Raw genomic sequence first — 23,218 nt, 5'->3', positions numbered from 1 at the left:
AATACAAGGTTTCAGAGGTTGTGTACCTGGAAATATTTGATAATTGAAGAAAAAGGGAGTCAGCAGAATACAATGACAACAAAATGCAGCAATCACAGCACTATCAGTAGCAGCAGGGCAGAATAGCAGCAGGCAAAGCAATACAGCAAGAACAGGCTCGAGTGCAGAAATACAACTATGGCCAATAAGAAGCAATAACCAAATGACAGCAACACCCAGTGGAGTAGAATCAGAACTCCAGACAGACCAAACCAGTAGTAAACCAATGAAAACACTCGACTAATAGACACAACTGGAACTTCAAAGAATCAGAATTGATTTGAACAAGTTGAACAACTGAAACCCAAATAATAATAGGAGGAAACAGTTTCTGATTGTTGATTGTACACCTTCTATCTCTTAACATCTCTCTATCTGTGTTTTCCTAAAACCAGCTCTATCTTTTCCCTTCTATCCTCACAGTGTATGTCCTCTCCTTAATACCAGGTGGTATCCTTTTCTCTTTTTGCTCTCTTCTCTTCTCTGTGTGTGTGTTTTTCTTTTTCAGCTCTCCAGGTCCAGTGTGTATCCTCCTCTCCTTCTGTATGTCTATCTCCTCCTTATATCTCTCAATGTGCCCCCTTTATAAGCCTAAAAACTACTCCTTTTAACAGCCTCTTTTTAATATCACAGTACCCCTCCCATGTGCCCTTCCATTTTCAGTTCCACTTTAGCTAATTAAGTATTAAACCCATCAATATTCCCTGGCAGACTTATCTTTCCTATTTTATTAACTAAAAACAAACATGGGCAGTAGAATATATCTGACAGCATATGCTGTCAAATTATTTAAAACTTAACAAAGACCTTTATGCAGGCCACAGGTTGTGCACAAAGCACATGAGGTGCACCAATGCACATGCTGTGCAAGAGTGCACATGCCCTCCAATGCAGCATTTAAACCAAACATCCCTTTTACATTACTGATCCAAATCAACAGCTATAAGTAAACAAAACTGGTTCTTAAATGACTCAACAAATGCTTAGCAGAAGTAAGTCGATTTGTTATTGTTCGGACAGTTGAAAACTAATTGACGACACATGTCGACTCGACTATATTAGCATTAACATACACAATCGTAGCCAAAAATCAGACATTTAAACAGTATCGATCATGGTTCGAATTATACTGACTAAACAGAAATGCACTCGAGGAGTCAACTAGTCAATCCAAACTCGAAAATCAGCTACTTGCACAAACAAATACATAATGCCTTATCAGAATAGGAGGGGGAATTTAGACAAACAACAGAGGTTCAGGCAAAGTGATTGAAGCACAGTTGATAGAAGTCAAGGACATAAACAGAAAACGAACAGACCCTTACAACAAACCAAGTATGGTTTGGTCACGAGGGGGGTATGGGGAGTGCCTAGTATGAATTTAAGGCAGATCGGTGTAGATTAGGTTCCGACTCGAATCTTCAAATGAAGATTCGAGAAGGTGGGACAAGATTCGAAGTGTGTGGTTGGTAGATTTGGGTTCAGGATGACATGGGGGTTCTATGGTGTTCAGGTGGAGGTCACCGGCGTTCAGGCCGCCGGGTTTCTGGTGAAGGTGTGCAGGGGCGGCTAGGGTTTGAGGGGAAGGGTTTATGGAGACGAAGGCTGGGGTTAGGATAGGGGGCAGGGTAGGATTATGGGCTTATATAGTTAGTGGGTGGGTTGATCTCAACCGTTAGATCAATCTAGATCTACGGTTTGGATTTGATGGTCTTAAGTGGAACGGTGTCGTTTTGAGGGTAAAGGGTTTTGGGTTGGTCCGGGTGAAAACGGGTCGGGTTCCTCAGTGGGTGGTGGGGAAGTGATCTTGGCCGTTGATCAATCTGAGATCAACGGCCCAGATCACACTGGACTAAAACGGCGTCGTTTGGACGCCCTGGGTATCAGGTGGTCTGGACCGGGCAGGCCTGGGTTTTGGGCTGTTTGTTTGGGCCAATTTTGTCAAAATTGGCCCAAGTCCGGAAGGGGTCTTTTCTTTTTCTTTTCTTTCTCTTTTTTTTTATTTAAAAACAAAACTAAGCAAAAAAATCAAATTAAAAAAAATTAAATACACACTCAATACAATTATTCACACACACTAAAATATTTCAAAACAGGTAAAATCAAACAAATCAAAATCACGGACGAAGATGCCTATTTATGATTTTCTTTTTTTTAACGACCGGATTACGGTTCGAATTATGCCTGACACACACATTTTGTATTTTAAATAAATAAATAAGAAAAAATAAAAATGGGCAAAAGTCACAAATAAATCAACAAAGTGCCGCACAGAAATCCGAAAATTGTACAGCAGGGCCAATTATTATTTTTTATTTCTTTTGGAGCGATTGTCGTGCGAAACAAAAATCACGTGCTCACAATAAACATATTTTGAATTTAATCCGGAATTAATTATTCATTATCCCTTATACCAAACGAGCCCTTTAGAAAGTAAAAATCAAGAATTGGCTCGCGGTGCTGACTGTGAGTTAACTTTTGTTGGCTTTATAAAAAAATAAAAAAAATAAAAAAGTGTGGACTAGGCAGAAACTTTCATTAATAACATGTTGTAACGGAATATATAAATTTGCATGAAAATACACCGACTAAATGAAAAGAGAAAGCGACACAAAACACTCGATCTATCTTTCTCTTCACGTTTAAGTTTGTGCCAATTCTTGCTTCTTCTGTTTCATTATGGAGTTTGTTCAATTGTTCCAGCTTTAGACTTATGTACTCTCACATTCTTATATATATATATGATTGAACTTATACACACTAATAGTATAAAGAATTTTATATTACATTGCCAGTGCAAATATTACATATTATAGCAAATAATACGACTTATATATTTCAGTTACTAGAAATTCCATCATTAATGGATTGTTACATGCAGTTATCTTCTAGTTACTTGATATGATAAATATGCATTTTCACATTATCAATGTATACAAGTTAAACTCTGGACAAATATACCCTGAAACAAGCGGTGTCACGTGTTACCGCTTCAAAATATTTTACTTAATATGTATATATAGATAACAAGCACGACAAATATATTGAGTATAAATATAAAAAAAATTACACTACTTATTATTATAATGATTTATTCATTTGTTCATTTTAAATAGGGAGAAATATAAAAATAGCCAGATTTACAACTGGTCATTCAAAAATAGCTCAGTTTCAAAAGTAATCGAAATTTAGCCACTTTTCATGTAAAGATAAATCTGAGCGAAAACACTGTTCAAAACCCGGAAAATACGCCCGTATATTATACTGGTATGCTGGAACTCCAGCGTATTATATGGGAGTTCCAGGATAACTATGTTGGAACTCCCGCATAATATGTTGGAGTTCTAGCATAAGTACACTAGAACTCCAGCATAATATACTGGAGTTCCAGCAAGTATAAATGTCCAGTATAATGTACTGGAGTTTGGAACATCGGTGCTCCAGTCTCCCGTATATTATACAGGAGTCAGCAAAGTATACCGGTCCAACATAATATGCTGGAGTTCGTACACAGATGCACCGAACTCCCGTATATTATGCGGGACCGGTCTCTGTTGCAGCAAAATAGTAGCTATTTTTCATTGACTTCGTAAACGGTGGCTATTTTTGAATGACCAGTCCGAAAAATGGCTATACCGTTCTATTTTTTAAATATTAATACATACGTAGGCCCTAGTTACTCATGTATATAAGAGTACTTTTCGAAAGTCGACTCATTTGAACCATGAACAAGTTCTTGAAATTCCATAAAAAATAGAAATTATGGAAAGCACTTTGACTAATGAACAACGAACAACGAAGTGGATCATGTCTGAGAAGTAAAGCAAACATCTCTAAATAATGTTTAATCTTACACTTAAAGTACGGATATGTAAAAAAAATTGCAACAACTTTTATCTACTTTCAAGCCAAGCTATGTAATCCCACTAAATCATCCAATTTTCACCACTAAATACACTACATATAAATATTAATACTATGGTTTTCACTTGATTTATCCAAAATCATATATAGGCCAACAAAAAACAAACACTAAATCATATATCATGGCTAAGACAAAGATACTCTTCATTTTATTTCTTGTTTTGTTAGTTGAGTCTCTTGGAAATGCACTTGAGAAGAATCTTGAAGAAGAAATTTTTTCAGAGTTTGAAGATTTTGATGACATTAATGAAGATGAAGAAGAAGTATTTGAACTACAGAAAAATGGAAGGGGGAATAAAGTTCTTGTCAATGTTGATAGTTTTGGTGCAGTTGGTGATGGAACTTCTGATGACACCAAGGTAAAGATTATGCTTTTGGTTTTTCGTAAACGATTTAGCTTATATGTACTGACAGTACGATGATAACAACAACAACAAACCCAGCGAATTCCCACAAGTGGGGTCTGGGGAGGGTAGTGTGTACGCAGACTTTGCCCTTGTGTTGGGAGAGCAGAGAGGCTGTTTACGATCTTATATGTACTAACATTGTAGATTTTTTATTTTAACATGTTATGTATAGGGAGGTAGCGTGCATTGTTTTTAAGGTTACTTATCTCACTCTTTATGGACGATTATCCATAGTTAAAGTTACATTCTTCCACTTTCTAAGTGGGCGTTTGGACATAAGAATTGTAAAATTCCAAAATAGAGGGAAATTTTTTTTCAAGTGAAAATGGTATTTGAGTTCAGAGTTGTGTTTGGACATGAATATAATTTTGGGTTGTTTTTGAAGTTCTGTCAGTGATTTGAGTGAAAATTTTAAAAAACACCTTTTTGGATTTTTTAAATTTTCGAAAATTTCCAAAATGCATCTTCAACGGGAAATTGAAAATTTTATGAGCAAAAGTTGATTTCGGGAAAAAATAAAATTTTTCTAATGGCCTCTAAAATTGCTGTAAATTTCAGGCATTTGTAGATGCATGGAACCAAGCTTGTTCGAAACGAAGATCAGTCTTCTTGGTCCCTTCAGGACGCACTTATCTAGTGAATGCAACCAGATTCAACGGGCCTTGTGCCAACAGATTAATCATCCAGGTGATTACTTAAATCCTGTGGTTAATTTTCATATAATGTTGCTGAATTTTATCCATTATAATTATAAAGTTATAAAACTATTTCGATCACAGTAAAGTAACCCAACTATGTGTGAATTGCTTAAAAGTAGAAACGATCGAAAGGACAAAGAGGGTGTTTGGCTAAGCTTATAAGCTGGTCAAACTGGCTTATAAGCACTTTTTGGCTTATATACGCGTTTGGTAAATTTAAAAGTGCTTATAAGCCAAAAATAAGCCAAAAGCCATAAGTTGGTCTCCCCAAACTTATCAAATTTCAGCTTATAAACACTTTAAGTTTGACCAAAATATTTACTATTCTATCCAAACAAAACTCTTCATATACCCAGTTCTTCAGTTGCATATTATTAATTTCAACACTTTTATCCAAACACATAACTGCTTATTTTTTAAATCAATTTCAACACTTAAAAGTGCTTTTCAGCACCTATTGCTTATCAGTTACTCTAAATCAGCTAAGCCAAACGGGCTCAAATTTATGGTTTGAAAATGTTTTTTCTATACCAGGTCGATGGAACCATAATGGCACCAAGCGATCCTGAGGACTGGGATCCAAAGAGTCCAAAAGCTTGGCTTGTGTTCAACAATTTGACAGGAACTACATTCCAAGGGCATGGAGTAATTGATGGATCAGGCAGCAAATGGTGGGCAGCATCATGCAAGAAGAACAAGACCAATGTAACATACACAAAAAGCTATATATCACACTTTTTTCGTTTAACTTTTTGTCAGACAGAGACAGATCTAGTGCGGTTCTACTGGTTCAACTGAACTCAAAGATTTCTGCTCGACTATGTATACATATGCAAAAAAAAAGTATATATATGTTGAGATCACACTCATTTTGAACCAACTAACTGTAAATCCTAGATTCGCACCTCCGCTGACAAACAACTATTTTGGGGTGATGTTCTAACTATTTCTTTTCTTTGGTTTTTTGTGTGTTGATAACAGCCTTGTAAAGCAGCACCAAGGGTAAGGACTTAATTCTTGTAGTCTTGACTCTTTGTTTTATTACTCTTATCTTCTTAGCTTGATAAACTGACGAGAAACTTCGAATTGCAGGCATTAACTATAGACTCAAGCTCAGGAATAAGGGTGAAGGGCCTTACATTCCAAAATAGCCAACAGATGCATTTTGTCATTTCTCGATCGGATTCTGTACGTGTAAATGGCATTATGATTTCTTCTCCTGGAGATAGTCCTAATACCGATGGAATCCATATAAGTGAATCAACAAATGTTGTACTCCAGGACTGCAAAATCGGGACAGGTTTCCACACTATCCCTCTATATGTCATGTTATCTACTTTCCGTTCTCCTTATTTCTCTGACAGCAACAACAACAACATATCCAGTATAATCCCACAAGTGGGGTCTGGAGAGGGTAGTGTGACACATCAGACCGTGGAGGTAGTGAGGCTCGTCATTTCTTAAAAAAAATTGCAACATCATTAGTTTCACAATTTAAAAGACCGATCTGCTTGCACGATATAATGTACATGCAAAACTATGGAATGTGCCTTTTTCAGCAAATTTCATACATAATGTGTGTTTTGTGGTCAAAGAATGAATATGGTTAACTTGTTTTTGATATGTAGGCGATGACTGCATATCAATCGTCAATGCTAGTTCCAATATCAGGATGAAGACAATCCACTGTGGTCCTGGCCATGGAATCAGGTAATTTATTCCACATAAGTTGAATCAGTGCTGAACTAGTATGTAAGAATTAGCTGAAGTATTGTTCTAACTTATTGTGAGAATTCCTCATAAAATGACTAGTTTTAAGCTGGTAGTTAACCTACCGAAACACTCCTCCTTTATCCAGGCTTGGGGTCGAGGCATAGTTGTTGTTCTTGTTGTATCATTCTAACCTATGTTCCCTCAATTGATTCTGTTACATGATTGATCTTTGCCCAGCATTGGGAGCCTTGGTAAGGACGACTCTGTCGGCATAGTGACAAGGGTAGTACTGGATACTGCATTCCTCAAAGGTACCACAAACGGCCTCAGGATCAAGACATGGCAGGTACAAGTTCTTGTTATAACCTTAGTTAAAGGGCAGCCCGGTGTACGAAACTCCCGCTATGTGCTGGGTTCGGGGAAAGACCGGACCACGAGGGTCTATTGTACGCGCGCAGCCTTACCTTGCATTTCTGCAAGAGGCTGTTTCCTTTTCCTTGTTCATAATTGAATTTAGTTTCTATAGGGAGACTGATGTGAAGTCCTTAATTTTCATAGGGAGGATCAGGTTATGTTCGCACAGTGCGCTTCCAAAATGTAAGGATGGAAGATGTTTCAAATCCAATCATCATCGATCAATTCTATTGCGACTCACAAAAACCTTGCCATAATCAGGTACAACATAGGCATAGTTCTTAAGTTAACTTTTGTGTGCTTCGGCAGAGGCGGAGTCAGGATTTGAATCTTGTGGGTACGGGGATTCTAGTTCTTTTATGTTACTAGGTTTCAACTTAACAATTTATACATATTTAGTGATTTTTTAAATACAAATACATAGTTTGGACCAAAGTTACTGGATTTGGCTGAACGTACAAGTCCTACGCGAAGTATGACACAGTGTGTTTAATTTGACATTGTAGACATCTGCAGTTGAGATAAGTGAAGTAATGTATCGCAACGTTAGTGGAACGTCAAAAAGCCAAAAGGCGATGAAATTCGCGTGTAGTGACACCGTCCCCTGCAGCCACATTACCCTGGACAATGTCAACTTAGAGGGTAGAGATGGCACAGCTGAAGTATACTGCAACTCTGCAACAGGCATTATAGCCGGTTATGTTCATCCAGAAGCAGAGTGTCTCAACTCATCTGATAAGAAAATTGAGCAGAAAATTGAAGAATACAATGTTCACACTGAGCTATGATTTGGCTTCCTTTTATCTACAATTCAACACTATTATTGAAGCAGATATTTTGATTACAAAGCATATAGTATAGTAATATATAGTATAGTAAGTATTCATTGAAATATTCATTTGTGTAATCTCAGATTCTGAGATATCTAGCTAAGATACAAGCTAACTAAATCATTTTACAAGGGATGCCTTTGAAATGTATCTATATAAATTTACACTTGATTTATCTTTCCTAGAGAAACTTTATGTATTATTTCCACTTATTGTAATTATGTTTTATATCCAAATATATTGAATGAGAAGTTTTATAATGGTCATTTGTTGTTTATTTTCTTTTTATGTGTAGTCAAATCTCAGTTTTTATGCAATTTAAATTACTTGTTATTTTTAACTAGTTTCATTCAACAATACTCTCTGCTATCCAATTAGTCTCAATAATTAAATCTAATCTAACTTCGTTGCTTCCTTTAACATTAGGTATTTTACATGTACTTTATTACAGTATCTCATTAAAACCAAAAAGAAAAAGAAACAAAATTAAATTAATGTAAGAAGATGTTTTTAAATCTTTACATATATAGCCGACCAACAACAACAACAACAACAACAACCCAGTATAATCCCACTTAGTGGGGTCTGGGGAGGGTAGTGTGTACGCAGACCTTACCCCTACCCTAGGGTAGATAGACTGTTTCCAAATAGACCCCCGACATCCTTCCCCCCAAGAACTTCCCACCTTGCTCTTGGGGAGACTCGAACTCACAACCTCTCGGTTGGAAGTGGGGGTTGCTTACATATATAGCCGACCGGATTCATTAATTTAATTTCCTAGACTGTAATATATAATAAATTATAGAATAATAATGCAAATTATACATATATATATATATATATATATATATATATATATATATATATATATATTTAATTTAACCAATTGGGGGGACAGTTATTTAGGTTAAATGTTCTCGACGAATTAGCTCAAATAGCCATCCACCTAACTACTTAAACTAAAAATAGCCCGCGGATGTATAACATATGTATAATACATATATAATGAGTATAATCGTGTATGATCTGTTTATAATCTATATATGTCGGTTAGGAAAAATAAATAGTGAATCTGATAGACTATTTGTGTAAAGATCTTGGGGCAGTTGCATCTATACCTGCTTTTTGTGTCACGTTTTAACTTGTGCCCGCTTTGCAAAAAAAATTGCAAGCGTACCCGCTTTTTCGTATAACTTCAGCATACTGGGCTGAAGTAGTAAAGACAATCACGCAAAACTTCAGCATTCTAGTAGCCGGGTCTGAAGTTCAGCTCTAGAACTGAAGTTTTTGTTTTGTAACTGTCGAACTTCAGCTCTAGAGCTGAAGTTTTTGTTTGTAACTGACGAAGTTTTTGTTTGTAAGCTTCAGCTCTAGAGCTAAAGTTTTTGTTTTGTAACTGTCAAACTTTAGCTCTAGAGCCGAAGTTTTTGTTTGTAACTGGCGAAGTTTTTGTTTGTAAGTTTCAGCTCTAGAGCTGAAATTTTTGTTTGTACTAATATTTTACTTGGCTCTCCTCTTCTGGAGTCTGAAATTTTTCTAATCACTTAACTGAGTTTCCTGTACTTAGCAAAGACAGCTATAATCACTGGTGATTTCATATGGATAACTCTTTGTACTTTTTGTAGCCAAGATGAGAGTAGTTAATCTGTCGTTTATCCTTAATTATGGTGGTTCTTTGTTTAGGCGAAAAGTTGCTACAAATTACTTGGCCTACTTGTCATAGTTGTGTTTGTGTAGTATATATTCCCTTCATGTTACTCCATTCTACTTCATCACAGGTTGCCGTTTTTGAGCTCAATAGATGACTCGTTCCACTTCATGAAAAATCTAAACAAACAGTTAAGTTAAATTCATAACTATGCTTACGTAAAAGAATATTAATTGAGACAAAACGAAGAAGAAATAATCGGCATCAACAACAGCAGAAGAAAGAAAAAGAAAACAAAGGAGGAGAAGGAGGAGGAGAAAGGGGGTTGAAGTTACTTAAAAAGTGAGTACAAGTTAAAAGTTTAAAAAAAATGAGTATACGTTAAATGGGGGCGACCAAACAAGGCGCAAGTGCAATTTTTACAAGATCTTCTTCAAGCTTTTAAGCTGGCCCAATCCTTGTGTAGACAGTAATGGGCCGGCCCATTAATAACAATTCCTCTCCCTTCTCATCTCAACAAATAAAGAACAAACCCCTCCATCAATTAGGGCTTTGGTTTTCGAACTTTTTCTCTCAGAGAGTAAGATTTCGCATTCAGTCAAATTCTCTGCCTAATTTCTCTCCCCGATTTCGTCAATGGCAAATCGTACGTACAATTTTGCTTCCACTTCTAAACGAGTACCTTTTTTGTGTGCAATATGTGTAGTTTAGCAATTAAGCCCTTTCAATTTGATTTGATGCAGCAGCAGGGCGGTCGTTTTTGCAAGTGGCAGCTACAGAGGAGGCTGTGGCGCCGCCACTCAGGGTTGTTCAGATTGAAGGACTGGTATTACGACCTGCTATCTCTTTCCCTTTTTTCTTTCTGTTTTGTTGTAATTAGCCAATAAAATCATAGATAAAGTAGTATATAGCTCAATTGGAAGAGTTCCTAGTTGGTTCAGTGACAATCCTCAAAATCCAACTCTAAAATAGTAACACCCAAGGGTGTGACCTAGTGGTCAATGAAGTGGGTTAAGAGCCATGGGGTCTTCAGCTTCAATTCGGAGGCAAAAATTGCTTTCCATATGTCCAAGTTTTGGTGGACAATGTTATTAATGCTACATGTGCTGGTGGGAGCAGGTGCCCCATGAAATATTTGAGGTACGTATAAGTTGGAAGTAGCAGCACCCAAGTGTCTAGTCTAGGGGTCAATGAAGTGAGTTTAGAACCATGAGGTTTCATGTTCAAAACTGAACAGAGGCAAAAAACACTAGGTGATTTCTTCCCTATGTCCAAGCCTTAGTGGACATAGTTACAGGTAATGCATGGTGGGAGATAGCATGTGCCCCGTGGAATACTTGAGGTATGTGCAAGTTGGCCCAAATACAGCCATCAAAGGGGGTGGCCCTGTAGTCCCCTTGCGAACCAACTTTCAGATCCTGGGATGGAGAACACTAGGTGAAATGTTTCTATCATCCTAAACTTTGTTGGCTAGACTTAGTGGTGGAGCCATAAATTTATACACGGGGATTCAAAAAAATTTAAAGTGTCACACTTAGGATTCCTGTGATCTAAAGAGAATTTTGAACTTTGCCACTACAAGAATCTACCTTTCTATCAAAGGGATTCAATAGTTCATATTTAACCGATTAAATTTGTTTTTGCCCTATTTGTGCAGTATATTTTTTCGACGAAGGGGATTCATTTGAACCTCCTTGCTTCCATTTATCTCCACTTTCGAGTAAAGTTACACGTGTATGTGCATTAGCGGGAGTTAGTAGGTACCCAAACAAAATAGAAAAAAAAGAAAGAAAAGAAAACTGAGTGGTCTCTTATTTAAATTGCCATCGTACTAGCTTGCACGTCTTGAATATTTCTCTACTCTGGTAGTTCCATTGGTATATGTATTTAGGGTATTCTTAAATAAAGAGTCTTATACCTATTGAGAAAGGACGAGAACAATGACAAGGGATAGTAGGGCATGTAAAATAGTATAGAGGGAGTAATATTTATGTCTACTTTTTTTATGACCGAGAAATCCGTCCAGGGACAACCTTGGGAACAACCACAGGCCTCGAAGCTCGGCGATAATAGGCCCGTCCCTTTACCTTTCTCCACGTAAATACCAGATTCAGTTGGCACAGGGCTCGAACCCGCGGCTTAAGTCACAAGCTCCTCAACCCTTTGCCACTTGAGCTGAGCCCTTGAGAAATATTTGTCTATACCCTTAATGTTGTATTACTATGTTTTTAGTGATGCCACATAGCACTGGGGAATATGGGTGGGAAAAAGATTTGTTCTTTCTTCTTGTAGTATAAGTGCATCTTGGACTGCCTGTTCGTGTGTGCTTTCCTGAAGTAAACTGTGTTCTACAGGTTATTTTGAAAATAATAAAGCACTGCCAGGAGTTTTCACCAGCTTTAGTCACTGGGCAACTTCTTGGATTGGATGTTGGGAGCGTTCTTGAAGTCACTAACTGTTTTCCCTTTCCGGTATGCTGAACTAGTCTTTCACGCTTCTTATTTATACAGAAAAATGCCTTTTGAATTTATGTCACCAAATGCTTGCTTCACGTCTGTCTTGCTCAGGTTCGTGAGGAAGATGAGGAGATAGAAGCTGAGGGTGCTAATTATCAGCTTGAGATGATGAGATGCCTGAGGGAGGTTAATGTTGACAACAACACCGTTGGTTGGTAAGATACTTTCTGACTGTTAGACATTATTTAATCTTGGTAGGACATTTGGTTCTTCTTCCTAAGTAATAAAATATGTTTGTTTTTGGGCAAGATATTCTAGTACTTCCGTTCCTAGCTTTAAATTCATGAGGTAACAAGGAATGCTTTTGCCATGTCCCTTCTTCCAACAAGTTGACATATTAACTTTTACCTCATTAATAATTTGTCCCAAATATGAATCTCATCCGGGGGTATTTTCCAGGTATCAATCAACTTTATTTGGTTCTTTCCAGACTGTGGAACTGATAGAGACCTTCATGAATTACCAGGTATCCTTCTCCATCTCTTTGTTGGATTCTGAACCGGTTTTTTTCAGCGGTGAAGCTATTCTTTCTTTGGTTCTGTTTCTGTGCTGATAACTGGGGTATGGATATTCGGTTGCTACTACAGAATATCTTTTTTTTTGATTTTCTCTTGGCATGTTTATTAGTATACCTTTGTCCAGTTCAGAATTTTGCAAGGTGCAGCTTTTGATGCTTTCTTTTTCTGTCATGAGATCTTTGTAAATTATACCCACCCCAAATTAAGTTTTGTTGAACTACTGATGGAGCTTTTCGAATATGCTAGTACATTTCACTTGAAAAGTCGTAGTAGGCGTATGGACATAAAAATTGTAATTTTTGAAAAAAAAGTAGTATTTGAAGTTAAGTTAAAAAATAGTATTTGGAATTTGAAATTATTGGACATGCATTACACTTGGAATTTGAAATTATTGGACATGCATTACACTTGAAAAAGTGTTGCAGTTTTGTGAGTCGGGATTTTTTTTTCATATACTGCTGGCCCTAAATAAGTCCAAGACTCCAAGGCATCCCAGAAAAATTTGCAAAAACTGTTATACCCTTTTGGTTTAAAGTTTAAACACTAGGGCTCTATGCCTGAAAGACCACTGTATCCTGTTAATGATCTGCAGATTTGCAAGACTAATGCCCTGAAGTGCCTTTGCAGCTTAAGGCTCAAAATTTAGTGAGTGAATCACACCGACAACATATTTTAGTATAACTAGTAACTGTTTGCTCTGGTCAAAGAGCAGATGGAAATTGGTTATTTTTTGTTAGCCTTTAATGAAATAAGGAACATGTAAAGATATTTACCTATGAAGGGAGCGACCTTTTTGATAGGCAAGGATGAGGAAAAGCTCATGGAATTGGACTAAAAAAAGAGTCAAGTTTGAATTTCAAAGTTTAGCAAATGTGAATTGGAAGAAAGTGAGCAGCCAAGGGTGTGGCCTAGTGGTCAATGAAGTGGGCGAGAACCATGAGGTCTCGGGTTCAAATCCCAGCGTAGGCAAAAAACACTAGGCGATTTTTTCCATCTATCCAAGCCTTGGTTGACAAGCATAGCTTTTATAGCTGCTTTATCGGCTTGACGTCGTGTAAGCCAGAAATGAATTAACAAATATGAAGCAAGACCTACTCCCTTCCATCCCAGGAATAATTGTTATCTCCAGTCATCAACTTTGGCATAAAAAAAGTAGGAATGGATAAATAACACATAAATCGAGGGCTATGCGGATCCTCAGACATATATGAAATGGAATAAAGATGGACCAAGCTGGATAGAGTTACCTAGTACCTCTTGCTGGTGGGAGGTGGCAGGTATTCCGTGGAATTAGTTGAGGTGCGCGCAAGCTAGCCCGGACGTCACGGTTATCCCAAAAAAAAGAAAGAAATAGAAAGTAATCATCCATAACCAAAATGAGATAGCTGCTTTATGGCGACTCCAACGTCTGCATGGAGTAAAAACTCTGGGGCTCGCTCTCGCCTTGACTCTAGCTTTATAAATGAGCTTTCATCGCTATGCATTTCAGTAGTAATCTCCTGCTGGTTCTCTAGCAGGGAAAACCCAACCCACTAAGATTATGCGGCCCTATTTAAAGCAACATGAGAAATGTATCCCATTTAGGAATTTGAGGGAACCAAAACGCTTCTCAAAAAGTCAACTTCTGACCAACTGCTTGAGTTAAACATCTGTAAAAAAGATTTCAAAGTCAAATGTCACAAGCTTTAGTTTATTCTTCCAAGCTTAAGTTATGTATTATTTTCACATGGAAAAACTACTAGCATTTTCCCATTTGTTGATTTTTTGAAGATGAAACACTTTATACTGTAAACAAAAACTTCTCTTACTGATATTCTCCTAAATATTAATTGTATATGTATTTTGGCTTGGTTACTTGCGTTATTTATTTTTAATTAGTAGCTATAAATCTGAACAATTTATTGTACTTAAGACTCTATGATGTTTGTGATTGCAGGAGAATATAAAACGTTGTGTCTGCATAATTTATGATCCTTCAAGATCCAACCAAGGTGTCTTGGCTTTGAAAGCCTTGAAGCTTTCGGACTCTTTCATGGAACTCTATAAGAGTAACAACTTTACTGGAGAAAAGTATGTTTATTCTTGAGTTGCTCCTTTTAACCTTTCCCTCTCAAGAGAAGTATGTTTATGGTACCATTGAAGTAAAAGTAAACAAATTGTAATTGCTGATATTGTTTTACTGTTCTAGGTTGAGAGAAAAGAATCTTTCATGGGTTGACATCTTTGAAGAGATACCAGTATGCTTCTAATGCTTCCTTATCCTGTTTACTTTTGGCACTTATGTCATCATATGTAGATACTATATTTCTATGCTAGATTTTTCATAGATAATATATTGTTCACTGCTTCATAGCCTGTTACCATTTTGCATGTAAAAGACAGTTGTATACTTGTATTGATTTGAAGATAAGTTGTTTGAGATATAGTTCTGATTTAGTAGCCTTTTTTCCTTTTATCTGATTTTTGAAAAAGATTCTTCTTCCTTTTAAGATTAGATTTGATATATACATGCGATGCTTTGCTATGCTATTTCTTGGAATTATACATTATTTTGAGCAACTCCATGCAGTGATCCAGTAAAAGTCTTCTGTTTCATTGCTGAAATTAATTTCCTATTGTTTTGACAGATAAAAGTTTCAAATTCCGCACTCATTAGTGCTTTTATGACTGAACTGGAGCCTGATACACCTGTAACTCAGGTAATGTAACTGAAATTTGGCAGAATACTCGAATGTCTGTATATGTTGGCAAACTGTAACCCGGATTTTTTTTTTGGTATGTGTGTGTGTGCGTGTGTCAGTGTGATTATGAACGGCTACAATTGTCAACTAATCCATATTTGGAGAGAAATGTGGAATTTTTGATTGAATGCATGGATGACTTGTCAATGGAACAGCAGAAGGTTTGTCTTTCCTATTCTTAGTTCAATCTTTCCCTTTCTTGTATTAACGTACGTGTGATGGTTCACTAAGATTAACACTTAATTTGCAGTTCCAATTCTATTACCGGAATCTTTCTCGTCAACAAGCTCAGCAGCAAGCTTGGCTTCAAAAGAGGAGGTATCTTTTTTTTTGGGGGCATACTCAAGTAGTTGTCATTTTTGACGTACTTCATTAACCTTATTTTAAAAAAAGGTAGTTGTCACTTTTTAGGGCATTTTGAAAGAAGGATTACAACAGTTTTGGGGTAAGCTTAGTATGACTTGATGATCTGGGCCTCAACAAGACAGCTCCTGCCTTAATTCATAAGAAGTAAAAGTTTAAGAAGTTAGAGTCTGACACTTCCTGAGATGGAATATATTTGGCTATTCAGGAAATACTATTGGACAACTTTAGCAGACAATTATATTTTAGGGATAGGAAGGAGAAAGGTCTTGAGCAATTGCCACAAATTGATAATGGAACATGCTGTTTAGATCCTTAAATGCTTGTAATCTAACTTGTAGTCAAGGTTGAATCTTTTGCCGAGCTATGCTCTGGTAAAGTTTGCAAATCATGATGTCTAATCAGAGGTCCTTGTTTATATCTAATTATATCCATCTAATTCTGGCTTCTGTCCTTTACAGGTCTGATAACAATGCACGCAAAGCTGCAGGAGAAGAACCTCTGCCAGAGGAGGATCCCTCTAATCCCATCTTTAAGCCACTTCCAGAGCCCTCGCGGTTGGATAGCTTTCTCATAACTAATCAAATAGCAAACTACTGCAACCAGATTAATGGGTAAGTTACCGTCTTCAGTGCTTATTGTTTGCCGTTATATGTGAGTTTGACACATGATGGCTGAATTTTGCTGACCCTTAGCTGATCCCTTTTCTACTGGGGCAAGTGCTTCATGTTTTGAAAATTTTGCCCTCACATACACACACATGTATAGAGAGAGCGTTTTCTCTGGATGTATTTTAGTAGATTAAGGCTGCCTGTCTTGTGGTGTGGCATTACAAATGTGGGTTTGGGCATTAGTATATGGAATTTTGTTGCATTATCCATGACCACTGAGGATAAACTAAGATGTCACCTGTCCCCTATATTACGTGGATTTTTGGTATGGGTATGCACATCTGAGAGTTCTCTATATATTTCTGCCAAAATCCACTCACCCTCTCCAAAAGAAGATTAAAAAATATAAAAAAGAAAAACAGAAATAGACAACTCTTGTAAAAGGAATACACGAGTATCGGAATGTGAGGCCAGAAACTTTTACCTGATGGATGTGTTTAACATTTTCAAATCTTTTTAGACGTTTGGTGTCCTTTTTGGTGCAATGGAAATTAGCTCTCCAAGGAACTAGACCAATTTGTTGATTGTGCAACAATTACTTGGTATTCTGATTGGCAGCTGCCAAATTACGTAGAGGTTGTTGGTCAGATCAGAGTACTATAAAGAATTATTGATTAGATAAAATAAGTGGTGTGCTTTCAATTCTGTTGGTCACTTTTGCTACCAATGCTTCTCATTTGACAACCAAGATTTAGGACTTCCATTTATAATTTCTTATTCTTCGTGGTTTCATTCTCCTGTAATTTTTCGTTCTTCTGATTATGAACATGTTTGTATGTGGTTTGCAGTGTTGCGGGACAAAGCTTCAGTAGACTATATCTGATGAAGGCTCTACACGAGAATTGAAGCAGTTTTGAGTGAACAATTTGTAACTTAAAAGTTTTGTGCCGTGATTTTCTCAAACTGAGTTGGCATGGAAAGAGAATGGTCTTTCCTGTGTAGGTTCTGTTCTTTCTTTAGCTTATTACTTTCAGATTTTTTGTCATGAACAATCAGGTGTAGCCTATAAACTGATTAGATGAAATTGAAGGCAAATATCTTACGATCTTGTTGTCGGACTTATAAATGTGAACAACTACATCTAGTATGTAAAGGAGTAAGGATCTCCGGATCGATAACTTTATTGTTTTAAGATCAATGGTTTTGAATACCCTCATTGCTGCAGTGAGCAAGAACAAAGTGCTTCACCTCATATGATTTAGTTGTTTGTTCCTGAACTAGAACTACTCTGGAGTTCTGCGATTTGGCTATGGAAAAGTATTGATAGAAATTTTCCAGAAACATGAGACTTTGTGACTGAAAAATGCCAAACAGGCGCAGCACCGGAATTTTTTTCATAGCGGCATAAGATTGATTTGGCTTTTCGACACAAAATTAAGATGATTTTTTCCCATGTCACTCCCCTTTGTTACCTAGCTTAAAGTAAAAATAGGTGACAGCTGATAGACACGTTCCTAAAAATGTTCCTACTCGTCTATGAAAATCATAAAAGTTGCTGGAATTAGGAATGGCAATGAGGCGGGGAAAACCCACAAAAAATTCAACCCGCCCCGCATAGTTATTTTTTCATTTTTCACTCTGCCCCGCCCCGCCCCACTTAATTTTTTCTCTTTTTTCTTTATTTTTTTTAAAAAACAAACTAGTTTGACATTTTATTATTTTAACCAAACGTGCCTAATCAGGGAAACATTCTGCATTTGTGACTCCAAATAAATCATTGCATTCCACAGCTTCTACAAGAGTTTGCTCTTCTTTTTGTCATGGATGGGATGTTTTCAAGAAGGCAATTACATTATTTTGATCAACTAACGATACAATTTCATCAACTAAAAATACAATTTCTTCGACTATCTGTCCATATTTTAGTGGAACTCATCTTTGATTTGCATGTTAATTATATTGCTGGTAGGTACATTAGGAATTAGAAACGCAGATATCCTTATATCAACTTGTCTGATAGTAAGATAAACAGCTTAGGCAAATTAGTTAATTAAATCAAAATAGTATTCATGCTAGTGAAGAAGAATGTGAAATTGTAGTTGAAATGATTTCTTTGTTTCAAAAAAGATAAAATTTAAAGTTGCCCCGCATTAAACCCGCAACCCGCCCCGCCTTAAAAATTTTAAAAATTGTTTTAACCTGCCCGCACCCGCACCTGCACAAGAGTAAACTCGCCCCGCACCCGCCCCGCCCCATTGCCATCCCTAGTTGGAATCGCGATTCTTGAATTTTTAGAATAAAGAAAATCAAGCTTATTTATTATTTGTTTTTTACACGACTAACAGCCAAAGAACAAGAAATTCAAACTCCCTCTGTTGCTACAAGAAAAGAAGGTGAAAGGAAGTGGCATGATAAAAATAGTTTCAAACACAGATTCCATTCTGTAAAGTGATTTCTGGCAATGCTTTAGGTACAATAGAACAAATACAAACATAACAAGTTACTTGCAACGTTATATCCACTTTCACTAAAATGGGTACCTTTTTGTATGAGCAATAAACCAGTAAATTTACTTCCAAAATGATTTTCAGATAAGTGAAAACAAATAAACTTCATCAGGATAAGTTCAAGAAAAAGGAACAAGCAAGATTGAAGTGACTGCACCCTCCCATATTTTTCATACAAATGACAGAGAAGTACCAAACTCTCTTATCACTATCTAGTAACAAAAAAAAAAAAAAAAAACCAAATTAGGAGCTTAAGATAATAATAATAGGACAATGAAGTTTGTGACATGTTTAGTATGCTTCCATTCTTTGAGGAACAGGTGTTTTGATGACCTGCAAGATTTGAACCACTTCAGCCATTGAAGGCCTACTTGATGGTATTTGAGAAGTGCATACCAAAGCCAATTTCAGAACAGGCAAAACTTCCTCTTCAGGATATGTATCCAATGTTGGATCAACACAATCTAACACATTCCCTTGTTCAAGCAACACTCTAACATGATCATTGAGTATCAACACATTGTCTTCACAATACTCAATTGGTCTCCTCCCTGTCACAATTTCAAGAATCAACATCCCAAAACCATAAACGTCGCACTTTTCGTTCACCCTTAAGCTCTGGCATGCCAATTCAGGTGCTACATAGCCTAGTGCAGACTGGAACCTGTTGCTTATCATGTGTTTATCGAGCTTTGTCACGAGCCTTGCTAGCCCGAAATCTGATATTTTCGGGTTGAGATTCTCGTCAAGGAGGATGTTGCTAGGCTTTATGTTGTAGTGAATGATTGCTGGCCTAAACGCGTGGTGCAAATGTGCTAGTCCCTTGGCTGTCCCGAGCACAATCTTGAATCGAGTGGACCAAGACAGTGGAGGTGAAGACGATGGCCTTTCGTGTAGTTTGGCTTGTAAACTTCCTTCTGGTGCATAATCTGATACTAAAAGCTGAAGTTGAGGAGTCCAGTAATACCCTCTTAAGGATATCAGATTTTGATGCCTTGCTTTTGCTAAAACTCGGACTTCTCTATCGAAGTCCTCAGGATATTGGAGTATCTTTGATGTCACAAGCTTCTTGATAGCTACTAATCTTCCTTCCCCTCCCAATGGAGCCTTGTAAACTGTCCCGAAAACACCTTCACCGATTTCACATGCCTTGTTTAGGACTGATTCAAGACTGGTATTAGTCCAATCCGGGGATGATTTAGAGTCCAACAACACTAGCTTTCCTGTGGCTAGGCTCCCGGATTTAGAAGAACTTGAGCACATACTTTCCAAGGCGTTGTCAACAAACGCAATCTTCCTTCGAACAGAAGCATTTAGTAAGGCTATCACCATTACTCCAATCGCGATCACAGCTGCAGCAGAGATTGCAACAATGGATGAAATACTAAGGAATCTATGGTGTTTGAACCTTTTGCTATTGCTTCTTGAAGTTTCATCGCCCCGGTTTTGACCTCCCATTTGGTTTCCATAAGCATAAGGATCAAGAACCAAAGGCTTTGGCACATTCATCTTACAAGGACCTTTCAACAAAGGTGAACAAATGCCCAAATTCCCTTCCAATGAACTCTGGTCTAGATTCTGGAATATATTACCTAATGGAAGCCGTCCAACGAGCCTGTTGTAGGATATATTAACAGCCAGAAGATTTTCCAATTTGCCAAGATCTTGTGGTATTTCTCCACTCAATTGGTTATACTCTAGCTTCAAAATCTTGAGCTTCCTCAACATTGAAAGAGACCTTGGTATTGAGCCACTTAAATTATTATGAGACAAACTCCTGCAATTTAGCAAAGTTTGGCATTCAGTTCAAGACTATAGTAAAATAAAGAAAGCAATGTGAAACTATAAAGGCTAAGGACATCCTCTTTTATGAAATTGATCAAATGAGTTTTGATGAATAAATTACTATGACATTCATTTGACAGTAATAAAAGGGCTGCCGGGTGTACTAAGCTCCTGCTATGTGCGGGGTCCGGAGAAGGGCCGGACCACAAGGGTCTATCGTACGCAGCCTTATGCTGCATTTCTGTAAGAGGCTGTTTCCACGGCTCGAACCCGTGACCTCCTGGTCACATGGCAATAACTTTACCAGCTACGCCAAGGCTCCCTTTCATTTGACAGTACTGAATAATATAATAAGAGAAATCAGAAAATTGTACTTACAATAAGTAAAGGGATGAACAATTTCCAATCTCATCAGGAATAGGTCCAGTAAATGAATTTCCATCAAGCTGAAGAATTCCTAAGCTACCAGAATCACATATATCACCAGGAATTGATCCAACTAAAGCACTGTATCGAAGATCTAACACCGTTAGATTCTGAAAATATCCAACTTCAGGAGGCAATCTTGATTGAAAATTATTCCAAGAAAGATTCAAATATCTCAACTTGGAGAAAAGTCCAACTTCAGCTGGAATATTTCCAGTAAGATTGTTTCCTGATAAATCAAGAACTTGAAGTGATTCAAAGAATTTGCCAGAACCAGGAGGGATTGAACCACTTAACTCATTTCTTGAAAAATCTGCTTCTTCTAATCCTATACCAAACAGTCCCTCAGGAATGCTACCAGTCAATGCATTTTCTTTTAGCCGAATCGTCGATAAACTAGTACAATAAACCATAGATTTTGGAATCTTTCCACTTAACTTATTACCAGATAAACTCAAGTATTTCAACATTTTCAAGTCCCCTATTGAATCAGGCAATGTCCCTTCTATACTATTGCCCGAAAAATCTAAGTATTCCAAGCTGCTCATGTTACTTATCCATTGAGGGAAATCTCCATTTATCATATTGTTTGATAAACTTAGAAAAGAAAGAGCATTGAGCTTTTGTACTGACTCTGGGATTGCTCCTGTGAATAGATTTTCACTCAAATCTAATTTATTCAAGTGTGGACAATATCCAATATCAGAAGGTAACTTTCCACTAAATTGATTTCCTTGTAACAACAACTCTTTCAACTGATGTAATACTGAAATACCAACAGGTACTAATCCAGAGAGTTCATTATGTGAAAGATCTAATGTTCTTAGCCTTGTCAATCCCCAGAGTCCCCCCGAAAATCCCGGGTCGCCAGATAAATGGTTTCTTGAAACATTGAGATGATTCAAATTGTTACATTTGGAAACTGTGGTAGGAAATGCACCTTCAAGAAAATTTCCAGATAAAGAAAGATAACGTAGCGAATTACCACAGTTATCAAACATGGTATCAGAGACAGGTCCAGATAACGAATTTTGAGAGAGATCAAGAAATTGTAAGGAGGTTATTTTTGAAATAGATGGAGGAATATTTCCTGTAAGTCCATTTTGACTAAGGTTAAGATTTTCAAGATTTGTTAACAAAGCTAACTCAGGGCTAATAGGACCAGTGAAGTTGTTGTTTGATAAAGATAATACCTGTAGTGACTGCAACTTCTCGAGCCCCCTACCGATCTTTCCTGATAAACTTAAACCATTTAAGTTAAGTTCAGAAACTCTACCATTCATTGGATTGCATTTGATGAATTCCCATGCACAAGGAGAGTTATCATCTTCATTCCAAGATAAGAGTTTTGAGTTAGGATCAAGAAGAGTTGATTTGAATACAATGAGGCCTAAAACATCATCATTAAGTTGTAAAGTTTCACCAGCTAAAGATCCATACAATAAACCAACATGAAATATGAAGATAAGAAAACAAGAAGGACAAGAAAAAAACCACATTTTCATATGTTTTTTTTCAGTTCCTACAACAAGAGAAGAAAACAAATGTTTAGTTGAGAATAGTTAGAGAAAGGGTGTGAATTTTAGGTAGTAGAGTACAGGTTTTCATGAATGAATCTTGAGTTTTTGGGATTATTGTTAGATATTCATGTGTTACAAGGTGGATGGAAAATGAAATAACTATATTCACGAGAGAGAGAAAAAGAAAGACTAAGATAGGTAGTTTTGTGGTGGTCCTTGTGTTTTAGGGTGTGATAAAAAGCTCTCTTTCCTTTTTGGTTTCTAGTCCCCCCCCCCCCACCCAACCCCCAAACCCATAGTTGGATTCTTGGAGAGAGAGAGGAGTGAGAGTAGGGTAAAGGTTATATATTAATTTTTATATATTAACATTCTATTAATATGTCACTCAACGGGATTAGCGATGAATTTTTATTATTTTGACGACGGAACTTATTTGCCGATAATTTTTATTTTTGTTTTTGAGTGAGTGAAACTAGCAACTTGCAAAATAAGATATCCAACATGCTCTAACATGTTACATTATATTGATAGTGTAAAAGAATCAATAACAACAACAAC

At 36.9% G+C, this 23,218-nt stretch overlaps 3 protein-coding genes across 4 annotated transcripts; 2 read left to right on the top strand and 1 right to left on the bottom strand.

The window, feature by feature from the left end:
• Positions 1-4,033: 4,033 nt before the first annotated feature.
• Positions 4,034-8,289, top strand: LOC104217417 (probable polygalacturonase At1g80170). Its single transcript, XM_009767659.2, has 9 exons — positions 4,034-4,322; positions 4,929-5,057; positions 5,603-5,773; positions 6,050-6,070; positions 6,161-6,368; positions 6,697-6,778; positions 7,019-7,127; positions 7,340-7,456; positions 7,702-8,289. Exons 1-9 carry the CDS (start codon positions 4,086-4,088, stop codon positions 7,981-7,983), a joined length of 1,356 nt encoding a protein of 451 aa, XP_009765961.1. The 5' UTR covers positions 4,034-4,085; the 3' UTR covers positions 7,984-8,289.
• A 1,930-nt stretch (positions 8,290-10,219) lies between these two features.
• Positions 10,220-17,632, top strand: LOC104217416 (eukaryotic translation initiation factor 3 subunit H). Of its 2 annotated transcripts, none has more exons than XM_009767658.2 (12): positions 10,220-10,319; positions 10,420-10,499; positions 12,028-12,144; positions 12,241-12,344; positions 12,589-12,655; positions 14,644-14,777; positions 14,896-14,944; positions 15,335-15,406; positions 15,508-15,609; positions 15,699-15,766; positions 16,273-16,425; positions 17,271-17,632. In XM_009767658.2, exons 1-12 carry the CDS (start codon positions 10,310-10,312, stop codon positions 17,326-17,328), a joined length of 1,014 nt encoding a protein of 337 aa, XP_009765960.1. In that variant the 5' UTR covers positions 10,220-10,309; the 3' UTR covers positions 17,329-17,632. The 2 variants fall into 2 exon arrangements, with proteins under 2 accessions (XP_009765960.1, XP_009765959.1); XM_009767657.2 differs by having other exon boundaries at positions 10,417-10,499.
• Positions 17,633-18,990: 1,358 nt separating this feature from the next.
• LOC104217415 (probably inactive leucine-rich repeat receptor-like protein kinase At3g28040) lies at positions 18,991-22,871 on the bottom strand. Its single transcript, XM_009767656.2, has 2 exons — positions 21,093-22,871; positions 18,991-20,706 (listed from the first exon to the last, which is right to left on the bottom strand). The coding sequence occupies exons 1-2, from the start codon at positions 22,643-22,645 to the stop codon at positions 19,221-19,223; spliced, it is 3,039 nt and encodes a 1,012-aa protein (XP_009765958.1). The 5' UTR covers positions 22,646-22,871; the 3' UTR covers positions 18,991-19,220.
• Positions 22,872-23,218: the final 347 nt, after the last annotated feature.

Source organism: Nicotiana sylvestris, chromosome 1 (genome assembly GCF_000393655.2).
Source record: "Nicotiana sylvestris chromosome 1, ASM39365v2, whole genome shotgun sequence".
NCBI classification, from domain to species: domain Eukaryota; kingdom Viridiplantae; phylum Streptophyta; class Magnoliopsida; order Solanales; family Solanaceae; genus Nicotiana; species Nicotiana sylvestris.
The sequence above is the reverse complement of the archived record's forward strand: the minus strand, read 5'-3'. Positions and strand labels throughout refer to the sequence as shown.